The sequence below is a fragment of the Marmota flaviventris genome, chromosome 10 (genome assembly GCF_047511675.1).
Source record: "Marmota flaviventris isolate mMarFla1 chromosome 10, mMarFla1.hap1, whole genome shotgun sequence".
Classification (NCBI taxonomy): Eukaryota; Metazoa; Chordata; class Mammalia; order Rodentia; family Sciuridae; genus Marmota; species Marmota flaviventris.
Genome location: NC_092507.1, coordinates 100,999,195 through 101,014,072, shown reverse-complemented (window position 1 = coordinate 101,014,072; position 14,878 = coordinate 100,999,195). Strand labels below are relative to the sequence as shown.

Here is a 14,878-nt window from a genome sequence, read left to right as displayed (position 1 = left end):
TGTTTTTGAATCATGTGCATTGTGTAGAGAAAGTAAACATTAAGGAGTAGCTCTTAGCCTAACTCTCAGCTTCAACTTGCAATGATTTTCCCTTTCAACTGCCTTAGCCTATTATTTGAGAAAAGAGTAAATTTCATACATATTAGGCATCAAGGGTAGATAAAAAGGGAAAAGAGAATTGCCCGAGGCCTACTTTTTACATAATCATTTCATAGATGCATATTTATTTACCAAAGTGTAAATGCAAATTACCATGCCGCCTGCAGTGATGCAGTTTGAGGAAATATCTACTGTAGACATGTAAGTAAAAGCAGCACATTAGAAAGCACAGGTAATACAAATGTAATAGTTTAAAAGTATATTTGGTAATTTTTCCAGGAGATGGCACTGTTGAGTTTACTTCTTTTCAGACGTAAGACAATAGACCATTCATCTTTGTCACCCAAACAAAGAAATATTCGTTTATAGCCCCTCTTCTCCCTCCAACTAATCACATGCTACTGGAACTGACTGTCTTGTGATCTATTCCATAGTTGGCATAGATTAAAAATTAATCTATTTTAAAAAATAATCTGACACATAATAGTTACAGAAAAGGTACAAATTGTTCACCAGTTTTCATCAGCTATATCTTGTCAGTCCAGTAGCTGAGAACTTGAAGGACATTCTGCTGATTGTCATCCTGTCCTGATGACATTCAAAAACTTTTCACTTCTCACTCTGGTTGTTTGGGGGAAAAATGTAAATTGGAAGATGTTTTGTTTGCAAGTTAACTTGACCAATATCTTGATTTTTATTTTGGGTTGGGTGCACTGCAGCATTTTGCTCTCCAATGACTATAGTTTCATCTGGGTTTACTGCCAGCTTAAAGAAATTTTTGGTGGATTTCTTTGGGTGTAACGTTTTGCATATTTTTAATCTATTTGTTACCTTTTCTACTGAACAACTTCTAGCATTTAAAAAGAATGGAGTCCGTAAGGTTAAGGATTCAGAACTGGTTTTACCTGTGCTGCATGTTGTAGAAGTTGTGTGCGCAAGTTTTTGTGGTAAAGAAGCTGTGGTAAGGGGAACAGTGTAGGGGTTTTATTTATCGGAGGAGGGGTGCCATACAGGACTCTTATTCTGGAACCAAACTTATTCAATGCACTCACTGCAGGGTTGAGGCACTTTGGTAAATAAATATGCATATATGAAATGATCATGTATAAAGTAGGCCTCGGGCAATTCTCTTTTCCCTTTTTATCTACCCTTGATGCCTAAGCAACGTTCGAAGTCCAGGAAAACCAATAAATAATTCCGCCTTTGGCCTACCTCCCTGCAGAAAAGGAGGGGCCAGTGAGGCCAAACGTGGTGGAAAGACTTTTCTTGAGGCTTGCGTGAGTCACGGGTGTCCTTCTATCTGCCTCGGTAGGATTTGGCCCACACCAGTTCCCATTCACCTTGTCAGCAAGTTTGCAGCTTCAGCAGACAATGGGCGCAGCAGTGAGCCCGGGTTAAACCTGAAGCACCAGTTCCTGACGAAGCCCCCTTTTCCAGCTGAGCGAGTTGAGGGATTCCCTGAGGAGATTTCCCAGCGCTGCCTCAACCAGGGGAATTTTAGGAGTGTTTCTGGGGGAAAGGGGGGAATTGCCCAGCCCCAACTTGAGGGCGTCAGAGGAGCAGCAAGGAGTCGGAGCACCGCGGAGCTGGGGGCTTCGCGGGAAGGTGGGGAGAGCTCCTACGCGAACTCTGGAAGCCGGAGCCCGGAGACGCCGTGCGAGGGTGGGGAATGACCTCAGCCTTCTCTGCCACGTTCCAGCCAATCAGTCCCGCATCTTGGCATCCGAATCCAGGACCCCCGAAGCCGGAGACGACGCGAGCCAATGAGGAGTGGGCCAGGGAAGAAGGACAGGCGGCCAGCCTATGCGGGCGGAGAGGCCCGGCTGCGCGTATCCAAGGAGCGCCAGGCTCGGGCTCGGGGGTGTGGCGCAGCGCCGGCGGGGGTGGGCGGGCGCGCCGGGTGGCAGGTGTCAGCGGCGTCGGCATTCGGCGGCGATGGAGCGGCCCCGGGGAGCTGCGGACGGCCTCTCGCGCTGGCCCCACGGCCTCGGCCTCCTCCTCTTCCTGCAGCTGCTGCCGCCGGCGACCCTCGGCCAGGACCGGCTGGACGCACCGCCGCCGCCGGCTGCGCCTCTGCTGCGCTGGTCCGGCCCCGTCGGAGTGAGCTGGGGGCTGCGCGCGGCCGCGGCCGGGGGCCCGATCCCCCGCGTCGGCCGTTGGCGCCGCAGCGCGCCCGGCGAGGACGAGGACTGCGTTCGGGTCTCAGACTTCGTCGCGAAGCTAGCCAACAACACGCACCAGGTGAGCGGGCGCCGGGCCCGGGCGTCGCCCGGACTGTGAGGTGCCGCCCCTGGCCGCTCGCGGCTGCCGGTCCGCTGGCGTAGCCGGCCCCGCTTCCTGTCGGGCTTCCCTGCTAGCGCGCGGCGAGGCTCCGCGGAGCAGGGGACCCCCAGCGGCTCGGAAACTGCGGCGGGCGGAGTCGGCTTGGGCTGCGGCCCGCGGGGCTGTGTTTCGTCACAGGGGAGACAATCTTAGACTTTCATGGCATTCTTTTTTTTTTTTTTTTTTTTTTTTAAGTTGTCAAAATATATCTTGAGCGTCGTTGTTTCCTGTCTGTATAAATAATCAGATCCAGTAACACCGACCAGAAAGCTGGAGGAATAATTACCTCTTAAGTGCTTGCAGAAGTTGGGCTGCGCAGAAGCAGAGGTGTGTCCTCTCTGGATCAGTACTTTCAGGGTGGCGAGGCAGTGGTGAAATCCCAAAGCAGTTGTTAGGTCACTGCGTGTATTTTAATAGTTAAAGGAACAAGCATGGAAATTAGATGACATTGAAACAGCTATAAAACAACTTCCTTGCTCCTAAAAATTGTTCAAGTTGTTTTTCAGGATGCAGGCGCAGAACCCTAGAACTTGACCCCAAATGACCTTGAGAGGCTGGCAGAACCAAATGTCCCATGAGTAGAACTTGAGAAATAGGGTCTCTCAGACCTATATTAGAAGTGAGGGACGCCTTCACCAGCTGCAAGACAATCTAGAATTATCCACAAGTTCCACCTGGATTGACTTCCTGGGTACAAACTGTTCCACCAAGATTCTGAGTCACAACCAATCATGTCTCTGTTTCCCCCTACACCCGGGGCTGCTTGAATTCCTTGCTACAGGCAGATCAGGGAGACAGATATGAGAATCCTTCTGTTTCCTTTTTCTGTAAACATTTTTCTCTTTGCAAAAACAGGTGCCATAGCATTGACTTCTATGTGTATTCAGCCACCAGCCCTTGTTAAGTCACATTCTTCTTCTTCATCATCATTTTGCAGTATGGGGTTGAGCCCACTCATACTCCACCACTGAGCTACATTCCCAGCCCTTTCTATTTTATTTTGAGACAAGGTCTCAGTGAGTTGCTGAAACTGGCCTGAACTTATGATCCTCCTGCCTCAGCCTCCCAAGTAGCTGGGTTTAAAGGCATGCACCACCATGCCCAGTTCAGTCACAATATTATTTATGTGATCTCTCTTCAAAATTGACCGTCCATTCTGGTATTGAACTCTGCTAAGGATATCTGTATTGTGTTGCCACAAGATTTCCAATAGCTAAGAAACACTTCACAGATATTCTGTTTTAAGCCAGTTCCTGGTCAAAAAAGACTTTCAAAATTGTGGCATTTCTGTCTGTGGGGACCAGTAGCTCAACCTTTGACACACTACTGATTGAGAAAATTTTAAGAAAGTACTGGCTCTTGCTTAAGTACAATTTGGGCATTTTCCTCATTTTTTTTTAAGATTAACAATTCTTACATCCTACATTTGCAAAATGTATTTTAAACTCAATGTATTTTCTCCTTTATCCTTGCTTCTTTCCAAGAGAATTGCACATGGAGACAGATGGGTGGCTGATGTTCTGGGTCTGCACTTTTCCTTGTTTTACCGCATTCCGTTTCAGTATCAGCTGAGCCACCGCATCTTCTTGGCCTATCTTTCTGGACCACTCTTGGTCTCAGATCTGGGGGCATGAGTCTCTTGAAGTTAAGGCACAAGTATTTAAGGAAAATGTGTACATTATAAAGCAGTCCAAGCAGCAGCTGTGTTTAGGTAGGGAAGCTAGTGCTGAAGGATAGGGCTGGTTGGATACAGATAGGATGGAATGAGTTTTGGGGAACCTTCCTATTTGATGAGAGAAAAAAAACTAATTATGTACACTTCTTTTTCATGGTGGGGGGTTGAGAAAGACTTCACAAGACATGCTTAATTTATTTGAGGACCACAACTTCCTTGGGCCAGCCAGACATAGCATTCTCACTCCATTTTTCAGATTCTTCTTTTGTGGTTGACCTATCTTTAGATCTGCTGCTACTTTTGGATTTATTCTTTAGTCAACAGTTTCTGATTAATTCAGATTGCTATAGCATTTATAATATATTGATTCCAAAGCAAGAGGTTGTGGAAACTGGCTCAGAGAGAGCTAAAACCATTCATTCTTCAAAGTCCATGTGTTCTTTAGTTTTCTTTAATTTCCCTCTATTTCTTACATTTTATTTAGCTGCTGTTTCTAATTTTTTTTTTTTTTTGGCTTTTTTTCCTTCAGTCCTTTTCAGTAACCTTATTTAAAATAGCTATTTTTGCAGTTGTTACTCATCCAGCTCTTCTTCAGAGATCTCAGTCTTTTTGTAATTTGTGTATCTGGTTAAAAAAGGGGAGCCTTTGGCTGGGTGCCATGACACACACCTTTAATTCCACCAACTCTGGAAACTGTGGCAGGAGAATCACAAGTCTGAGGCCAGCCTCAGCAACTAGCAACTTTGAGAGACCCTGTCTCAAAAAAAAAAAAAAGACTGGGAACAGTGATAAAGCACCCCTGGGTTCAATCCTCAGTACCAAAAAGAAAAAAAGGATTCCACTTCCTTGATCAAGAATTGTTACGTAATGGTCTGTTCGGCTTTTCAATTCTATATTTTTAGAAGTCATATTAAATCATCCTGAACAGTACTGAAGAGATCTAGTATTCTGGGATCCTTTGTAAATGGTGCAAAATTAAAGTATCATCATGACTTTTTAGCACATGGTATACTTTTGTATAGCTAGGAAAGAAAAGTGCCATTTAGAGTAGTTTTGCCTATATAATATTCCAGAATTCAATTCCCAAGAAAAATAAAAAGTTCTTGGTTCTCATTTCTTATAACTTGATGTTGTTATTTTCAAGCCACATTAATTTATATAATCCATGTATGTGAATGCCCTCCAAGGGCCCAGATTTGGTGTTGGGTGGGATTACCAATTTACAAAGAAAAGATAATTCAGACTGGAGAATTAAAGCCTCAAAGGTTTTAGCAAGCTTCCTAGACCTGTTTCTATGGCTCATGAGAATGTATTAGCATATGACTAATGTATTTTAACATACACATTATTTTAACTAATTTATTTGCTTTCTTAAGAAAGCAACAGATTATTCTCTTTGCCTAGGCCTCCCTGTTTCTCTCTAGGTTTCCTTTCGTATTCCTTCTTTTCAATCTTGAATTTAAGTCTGTTTCAAATCTATTTAGGGATTATCTTGCACAGCATATATTTTTCATGTAGAAGTCAATGATTAAGTACTCTATTTTGGGATTTGAGGGAAGAGAGGGAAAGGCTTTTTCAAACTATAGTGTTATATAAGAGACTCTTAAGAAAGAAAGTGGAAATCAAAATACTGGCCATTACTAAAAACAGAAGACAAAAGGAATGACAAGAAAATAAGAAAAAAGACAACTACTTCTACTTTATCCAAAACCAAACTTCCTAATTTTGATCTGAGGGTGTGACATGCCATGGAAAGGCAGAAGAGCATGGGACAGACTTTGAGGCCAGCCTGTCAGCATTTGATTCCTGGCTATCCCGATTAGCTGTGTTATCTTGGGTAAATGACTTAAGCCCTCTCTGTGTCTTAGTTCCTAATCTGCTGGTTGTGAGAAATAAATTAATGTATGTGTAAAATACATTAACTCATTAAAACAATGTCTGACACCTAGTTAGCACTGACTAAAAAGCTGTTATTTTCAGGGATTGTTCATAAGTGCTATTTTCTGAGGTTCAGTGGTCTTCTTTTTGCCTTTAACACAAAACTGTTTTCAGGCTACACTTTTAACTGAATCTTTCCTTCCAGTGCTGGGAGTGTTCACAACATGTATAACATTTGTATATGAGAGAAATTGAGCAGGCCTCAAAGATTTTATTAATGTTAGTTGCTAAGTTGGGTTGCTTCAAAGCACTCTCCCTATAAACACCCCTTTGAGGGTAGGCATGGAACTTTGTCTTAAAGAAACAGTTGAAATGCCTTGGCCACAGTTTCAGGATGGTGGCTGACATAATTTCCTTACTCCTCATTCCTGTGTACAGCCATTCGACAAATTCCTGAAAACTTTTTAAACCTAGGATTAGTGAAGCCAGGAACTGTTGCTCATGCTCTCTTCTCCCTCTGCTCCTGTCACTAACTACTTCTTTGTACATAACTTCCCAACTTCTACCCCAACATCAAAGCATCTGGTTTCTTAAATAAACAGGCCCTGTGGAGAGGCTGTGTTGTGTGAGCCGTCAGCTCAGGGAAGAATGTGTGTGTTTGTTTGCGGCACTGGCAGGCTGAGTCCGGGCTGACGGAACTGAATGTGCCTGTTGGCGGCTTCGGGGAGCTGCTGCTCTCAGCCTGTTGTGGATCACCAGGCCTTTGTAACACCCGGAAATCTGAAGGTCAGTGCCTTTAGCTGCCCCAGAACTTCCTATCTGCCTCATTCATTCTAGAACTTAGCCCATCTGCCTGCTCCCTTCATCAGCACCCCACTTCCACCTTCTAGTTTACTTAATCACCTCTTGAGGCCTGCTTCTTCCGTTCATGTTTGGATCAAGGCCTAGGAATTCTGGAGGTTCTCCTTCTTGGTCCTGTTTGAGTTGAAAATCCTCTCCCATTCAGTGTACTAGTCAGACCTTTAACCCCAAAGGGATGTTCAAATGATGTGTGCATCAGGGATGCCATTATGAGCCATCAGCAGATTTGAGGACATCTAGTTTCTCTGGGGAAAGATTAGTCTTCATCTAAGGTTTGGTTGAGGTGAAAATAGAAAGCTAGCCAGGTATGTCAAATGGCTCAAGGGGAACACAGTGTAACAATTAGGTAAGTTCTCTGCTGGCTCCAATATTTGGCTTTGTGTACATTGATTTTTAATTAGAAATTCAAGATTTATCTCTACTTATGAAAATTAATTGAAAGAAGGCTTATGTTCTGGTTAGTTTCTAATGGCTGTTTTCTTTCTGTAATAATGATGATAATAGGCTCTCCGCCCTGCTGTTGTGATCTGCTCTTTCATGTCAAGTTCGTAGAGGCTGTTAACAGTTTCTTCTTGCACTCTGCCTGCTTTCAATCAGCTCTTCTTAACAGGCATCAGACTCCTGGTGGGTGACTGCAGAACCTCTGCTCCCTAGTTGGCCTGTTCGGCTTGTGGGAGCATCTCATGCCAGGCGGTGCACAACCCCCAGATGTAGTGGTCAGCCAGAAAGAACATTCCCTCTTTTGCCTTCCTTCCTACTCTCACTCCTCCTCAATTTCTATCTTTACAGAAAATTAACTGCATTTTGAGGCTGGAGAAATGAGGCTCAGATGTTTTATATGATTAGGAGCTAATGTTTAAGGCAGATGAAACCATCACATTTGACATGTAATTAGCTTTAGAAAGCAATATATGGTTCCAAAAGTATTATGAAATAGGTATTGCATTTGTAAATTCCTGTTAAGTTTTCAGTTCCCCTTCTCTGCCTTTGTAAGCCGTGTTCCCGTGGCATCTTCTACCACTCTTTTTAAAGAAACTTGGGGCAACTTGTTCCTCCCACTCTGTGGCCTGTAGGTTGGCAGGGCTTGGGAGTAATGGTGCTTGAGGAACAACCTGATCGATTTCAGTCAGCCGTAGGCAGCTTTTTTGTTGTTTAATGGTGACTGTTGTCAAAGTTGGCTTAGTCATGTGGCTTTGAGCCTGCTGGGTTGAATATGGTCATGACAGACCCTTCATATCTATAAAGATTGTTAGGTGAATGCTGGACATGTGGGTTTATTTAAGGATTGAGGCTATTTTTCCTTTTCTACCCCCAACCAAGGCTCGGGAAACCACAGTAAAAACAAAATCTTTCCATGTAGAACCTGTGGTATTCTGCTGAGAAAGTCCTCTGTGGGTGTCATTTATTTTCTGTTTTGTGTTTTAGTCTCTGGCCCTCAATCCTCATCTACAACATGAGAAGTTTTGGACTAGCTTTTAAATGGCCAAAAAAATTTTCTGTGATTCATATGGAAGAAGAGGAGGCCAGAGGTTGTGATCACAGTGTTTATTGGTTGATTCCAAATTTAGAAGCAAATTGTGGCTGTTCAGCTTCCTAGTCAAACTTGAATATAGCATGGATTTCACATCTGGGGGTGATTTGTTACCACCTCCAGGATTTGTTGCAGTGAAACATGAGTATTCTTAAAAGATAGCAGGGATATTTTTTCATACAACTGTGAAAGACATTTGTCTCTCATTTTGGGGGTAATAGTTAATCGTTCCTTCTTGGCTGAATAATCTAATGCTAATAAAAGCTACTAGCTTGGATAGTCTAAAAGCAAATCCAATAGACATGTAGCAGTAAATGTGAGTGGTTTTCCTGTAAAGTATTTTGCAAAATACTGGAGCTTTTTTTTTTTTATTCTCACTGCCTGTATGTTTGAAAATAGTAACCTTACTCTAAGTATACTTACACATAGATACTTAGATGTGATTAGTTGGCTTAAATTTTATTTTTATTTTGGGAGTACTGGGGATTGAACTCAGGGGCACTTGACCACTGAGCAACATCCCCAGCCCTATTTTGTATTTAATTTAGAGACAGGATCTCACTGAATTGCTTAGCACCTCTCTTTTGCTGAGGTTGGTGCTTAATTTATTTTCATCAGGAGAAAAATGTACATTTGTTCCTTCTAGGGCTTATGAATACTATCCCTCTTACATAATACTATCCCTCTTACATTTTATTTTGTTAAGATTTTTTCTTCTGTATGTTCTGGGGAAAAAAGTGAAGTTTTAGCATTGCATTTATGCATTTGAAAATCTCATTTAACTGTAAGATCATCCTGAAGAACCAATAAAGATTGAACTAAGAATGAAAGTTTTAATTTACTTCAGAGTAGTTTTGGAGCAAATGTTTATCTGATGCTTGCTATTTGACATAAGGGATTCAAAGCATAGCTTTGTTTTTTACAAAATTCAAAAGAGCTTAATATCCGTATTTGAGCCTGGGCTCTGCTGCTTCATAGCTGATCATGGATAATCACTTAACTTCCCTGAATTTTATAGTTGTTTTTAAACTAGAGAAGCAGGCTCTTAGGGTTGCTCAGAGGGTCACATGAGAAGTGTCATCCAAATGTATTGTTAAATATAAAGTATTAGGTAGATGTCATTCACTTCAACACTTCCTGCCATGTACTGAGGGGAGTTCATGCCTGTGCATAAAGAAAGCTAGGCACTGGTGCCATTGTAAGGATTTAGGTGTTCAGAGGCAACTTGCTGGGAGTTTGAAAGATGACAGGAGCACTACAGTGCAGTGGTCTGGGAAGGCCTGGATAAAGAGACAGTCTAGGAGTGAGGTGCTTCTTAGGGAGAAATGTAAAGGCATTGAGTTAGGAAAATCTGAGACATGCTGAGGGGATGGCCAGTGGACACTATTTTAGGGAAAGGTAGTTGGTGAAGAACATGACTGAGATTTCCACGAAGACACCTAGGGAAGTAAAGACACATAGGAAAGTGAAGATAGCTCTTTAAGGGGGTAGAAAGAGAGGGGACAGTATGGGTGGGTAGTTTGGGACTAGGACTTAACTAGCAAAAGTGTTTCAACAGAGCGAGACATGGCGCCAGAAGTGACAATGGGGAGCCAAGAACAGTTGCCCTTTCACAGGCTGGTCATCACTGTGGGCTTGGAAGCATATGCACAACAGGAGAGCAGAATAGAGGGCAGGACAGACTTGAAATGCTAGAGGTTCTGAGGAACACTCCCAGGCTGCTGGACATTATTGGAAGAGAGTGTGAGGGCTGGGGATGTGGCTCAAGCGGTAACACGCTCGCCTGGCATGCATGGGGTGCTGGGTTCGATCCTCAGCACCACATAAAAGTAAAATGTTGTGTCCACCGAAAACTAAAAACAAAACAAAACAAAATTTAAAAAATTCTCTCTCTCTCTTTAAAAAAAAGAAAGAAAGAAAGAAAGAGAATGTGAACTAAGGCGTGCAAATCTAGGTATCTGTGACAGAGTTCTCTTTTTCTGAACATTAGTGAACCAGGATAAGGCTGAACACTGGCTGGTAATATGATCAATAGCTTGGTCATGATTGTTAGGCTCTTCAGCGGGTCACTTCCCTTGCTTTCATGGAAGGCTGGATAACTTGCTTATAAGCTGAGAGTGGAACCCTGGTATCCCAACACAGTGCTACACGTGGAAATATTTCATAGAGATGTTTTAAGTCAATGCACTTTCTTTAGGGGTAAGGAAAGATTGTAGACCCCAGTTATGTCATATAGCTATGGATTCTACTCTACTCCTTCAACAGAGCTCCGTTAGCCTTTCTAAGCCCTCATTCCTTCATTAATAAAATGTAGTGTTATCCTGAGGGTTTGAAAGGAAAAATATACATGAAGATGTTTTGGAAATCTTGAAGTACCGTGTGAGTATGACTTGTGTAATTTCTTAATAAGTCTGTTGATTTGTCACAGCCTCCACATGGCCCAATTGTCAGCCAAATGATCCTGTTAAACACAGCCCTTGAGCCAACTCCCAAGGAACATGTGCATAAAAGGAGACAGATGAGGCATAAATGTGTTTGGTTTTATCACTTGGCAGGGTTGGATGACAGGCTTGGGCGGGGGTGGCAAGAATGAGAGTGAGTCAAGACTGACAGAAATGTAAGAAGCATATATGGTGGTGTTCTTTTCTTAAACTTTGTCTTTACATCGAAGTTTTAACTTGCTAATATGATTGCTGGTTCCTTGAGGAAGTGGTTTGGAGGTGAGGAGATAGTTATCTCAGGTATCAGACCTGGATTCAAACTTTGGTGGTGACCACAGACACTTTAATCTCTCTGAACCTTAGGGTTTTTTTTACTGATTAAAATGGAAGATTAATACCTACCTACCTCTGAGGGTCATTGTGAAGTCTGTGGACGTTTGTATGTATTCATCATTTATTGAAGCTTTCTTATAATTATTACAAAGTTTCTTAAATGTTGCCAGTTAGGTGCTTAAATATTGTTTATATGCTTAAAAATTATTCATAGCTGTAACAGTCATAGAAAATTGTTATGAGTACTCACAGGAACCAAATCTGAATTAAGAAATGTGTACACTTGGCCTTTCATATCTGCAGGCTCCACAACCTTGGATTCAACCAAACATAGATTGAAACTATTAAAAAATTGCATCTGTACCAAACATGTACAACATAGTATAACAATGACTTACGCAATATTTACATTATAGTAGTTATTACAAGTAACCTAGAGATAATTTAAAGTAAATGGGAGGCTTGTGTAGGTTTTGTGCAAATACCATAGCATTTTATATGAGGGACTTAAATATCTATGGATTTTAGTATCTCCAGAGGATGGGGGAATCCTGGGACCAATGCCCTGGAATACTGATGGATAACTATCTTACTTATGTCCTTGGACTCAGAGTAAAGAAAAGTGGGGGTAGAGTAAGGGAGAGATCAACTCATCTATCTGAAATATCTTTCTTGAAGCTATAGGAGATGGAGGAAAAAATAATCATCACGTTAACAGTCAGAAAATCATTATCAGGGCTGGGGATGTGGCTCAAGCAGTAGCGCGCTCGCCTGGCATGCATGCGGCCCGGGTTCGATCCTCAGCACCACATACAAACAAAGATGTTGTGTCCGCTGAAAACTAAAAAATAAATATTAAAAAAAAAGAAAGAAAATCATTATCATATACCTGGTAATCTAGTTATAAAAGTTTCAAGTATATGTAGTTAGTTTTAAATAACTTACAATTATAAAAAAAAGACTACTCAAAATTTCATAACTACTTTTTTTCTTCAGTTTTTAGTTTATTAGAGCTAGTGACTGGTCTTAAATTGATAGCTCTGAAATAGCATCTTGTATATTTCACCCCTTCATTAACTGAGCAGCTGCTAATAGCTTGCCCTCTCTTGACACTGATGAAGGCTTATGAAATATTAACAAAATGTGATAAGTACTTCTCAGGAACTTTGCTTGGAAGGATAGCTGACCAGAATGTTTAATAATATGCATATTTCTTTAACCTATCATTTCACCACTTCTGGGCCTATGTTAACCCTCAGTTCCAGTTAAAGTGACCTTTCTCACAGGTCTGTTAAGCTTTGTTGCTCTGTCTTTATTCTCACGGCATTCCTCCTGTCTGAATACACTTCTACCCCTGTTTTCTTTTTCTTTTTTTAACTGTAATACATTTTATTTCATTGGGAAAATCTGAATAAAGAGTCAAATTTTGTTCCCTTGAAGAAAACATTACCACAGCTTAAATAAATTGGGGGGAAGGGGGAGGGTAAGAGTGCTCATACTGGTTCTGCCACTATCTTACCTGACTCCGAGGTCCTATTAGATGGGAGTCACAGGTGCCCAAGAGAATTCTGCTAGGCCTTCTAAATGGCCTTGAGAGCAGCTGTTAACATCTGCTTTCTGGTCCACAGACTGCCCAAATCCTGAGAGCTGCCATGGCAGTTATTAAAAATGTGTGAATAAACAGAATGCACAAGGACTAGATTGGTGTCTAGTCCTTTTCAGCTAATTACAGACAGTAACACTTGAACTAGGACGAAAAATATATAATTTATCAAAATATAGTTCTAATATATAGAAAAACATCTTAATCCTCTGGGGCCAAGACTCACCGCTTTTTAGATTCGCAAAACCATTGAGTGAACCCAAAACTGGCTAGGGAACAGTGAGGCAAGGCCTCCTTTGTGGTGTGTGCCAGTCACCTACTCTGTAATCAGATGAAGAAAAACCAGGTCATTTGCTGATTTTGTGAGAGGGCCCGGGATTCACTAAAGGCAAAAGAGACAAGACACTCTTGGATTAGTTCCAACTCCTTATAAACCTTAAAATAGAATTTGAAGTCTTGGACCAATGTCCTGTGTCCATGAGAATCAAGGTTGAACAAGTTACTGGTCTGATTGGTTTGTTGCCATAGTACCAACGTGTCATACTCTTTTTCATTTTTCCCCCTCAAAATCCAAGTGGTTAAGGGATTGGTTGGGGAAATCTTAGGGTAGTTGTTGGCATGCTCCCCAGCCTGGACGTTCAGGTGCACATGCAGTTTGCCACCAGTGAAGAGGGCCATTCTGGTGGAGTGGAGTGCAGACAAATATGTTCTCCAGGGTGAAGGTGAACGTGAAACAGCCCTCAGCACCACACTGTTGGGACAGTACCACCTTGCTGTCGGGGTCCTTTACCTCCACATGCATGCCCAGGCCAAGGGTCGAGGGAAGGAAGACCACCTTTTGCTTCTCCCATATCTGGGTTCGATAGTTGCCAATGATTGTGGTCTGGTACAGGATTCCCTTAATGAAATAATGCTTCTCCATCTCACAGAGGTGGAAACAGAGCCCCTGGGCAGTGGCAGCACATATCACGAGCAACAGTAAGGCCAGTCGCCCCATAGTTGGCAGTCTCCTATCCCCATCACCTCCCCTGGTTGCTTTTCCTATTCTTTCTTTTAACATTTAACTGTGCCATGTAGTGTAACACTATAGTATTCTGTCTTGTGTTTAGTTTCATTTATAAAAGTTTTATTCCCTGGATTATAAATTCTTTAAAAGTAGGGCCCAACTTGTATCAGGAGGCCTTTATTGCTTTTGCCTCACACAGTGCTGGAGAAAGAGTAGTATTTAAATTGTCTGGAGTCAGACAGACATGAATTTGCAGCTTTGCTCTGCCACTTACCAGCTGTGTAACTTTGGGCAAATAACTTCTTTGAGCTGCCTTCTTCATTTACAAAGTAGCAGTAATGCCTTGTAATATATACAATACTAATTTAATAAGTGTTCAATAAGGTTAAATACTACTATTGTTATTCTTTAACTGAACCATGGTTTATTGAGTACCTGCATGTGTTAGGCACAGTACTGAGTCCTGGGTCCTGCGAGCTGGTGTAGAACACGCCAGATACCATCTCTGCCTTTATGGAGCTTTTTGGAACAATAGAGAACATGAACAACAAATAAAATATAATTATAAATATGATAAGCACAAGAAGAAAAGAAATAACCACAGAAGAATAATTGACAGAGGTCTTTTTATCTGGGGCATTAGGAAGGACTTGTTAAATTGATGTTTAAAGATGAATAGAATTTTGCCAGGAGGGGGTATACCAGGCAGAGAGAACAACATGCTCACAAGTCCCAGGACTAGAAAGAGCTTGGTGTACTCAAAGATTTGGAAGTAGGCCAATGTGGTTGTAGCGGAGGAACTGACGAAGCAAGTCCCCAGTCCCAGTGGGTGAGCAGCAAGCTTTTTGTTTCTGGCAACTCAGTCAGCTGACAATTGGAACATCTTTCTTCTTCACTTTCTTTTCTTTGAATGGGACCAATGTGTAAAAAATGTTGAAGCTTTGGGAATGTCACTCATTTACTGGGCATGATTAGAATGAGTTGTTCTGTGGAAATGAATTTTTCAAAAATTAAACCTGCTCCCACCTTTAAAAATATTTTTAGTGTTGTAGACAGACACAATACTTTCATTTTATTTATTTATTTTTATGTGGTGCTGAAGATGGAACCCAGTGCCTCATATGTGCTA

The 14,878-nt window shown here is 42.0% G+C and overlaps 1 protein-coding gene across 2 annotated transcripts in view; it reads left to right on the top strand.

Annotated features, from left to right (window-relative positions):
• The first annotated feature begins 1,988 nt into the window (after window positions 1-1,988).
• Window positions 1,989-14,878, top strand: part of Sort1 (sortilin 1) — a 67,945-nt gene continuing 55,055 nt past the window's right edge. For both annotated transcript variants that reach the window (XM_071618154.1, XM_027922037.2), the window contains exon 1: window positions 1,989-2,340. In XM_071618154.1, coding sequence (XP_071474255.1) covers window positions 2,035-2,340 — 306 coding nt within the window. In that variant the 5' untranslated portion in view covers window positions 1,989-2,034. The remainder of the gene's footprint in view (window positions 2,341-14,878) is intronic.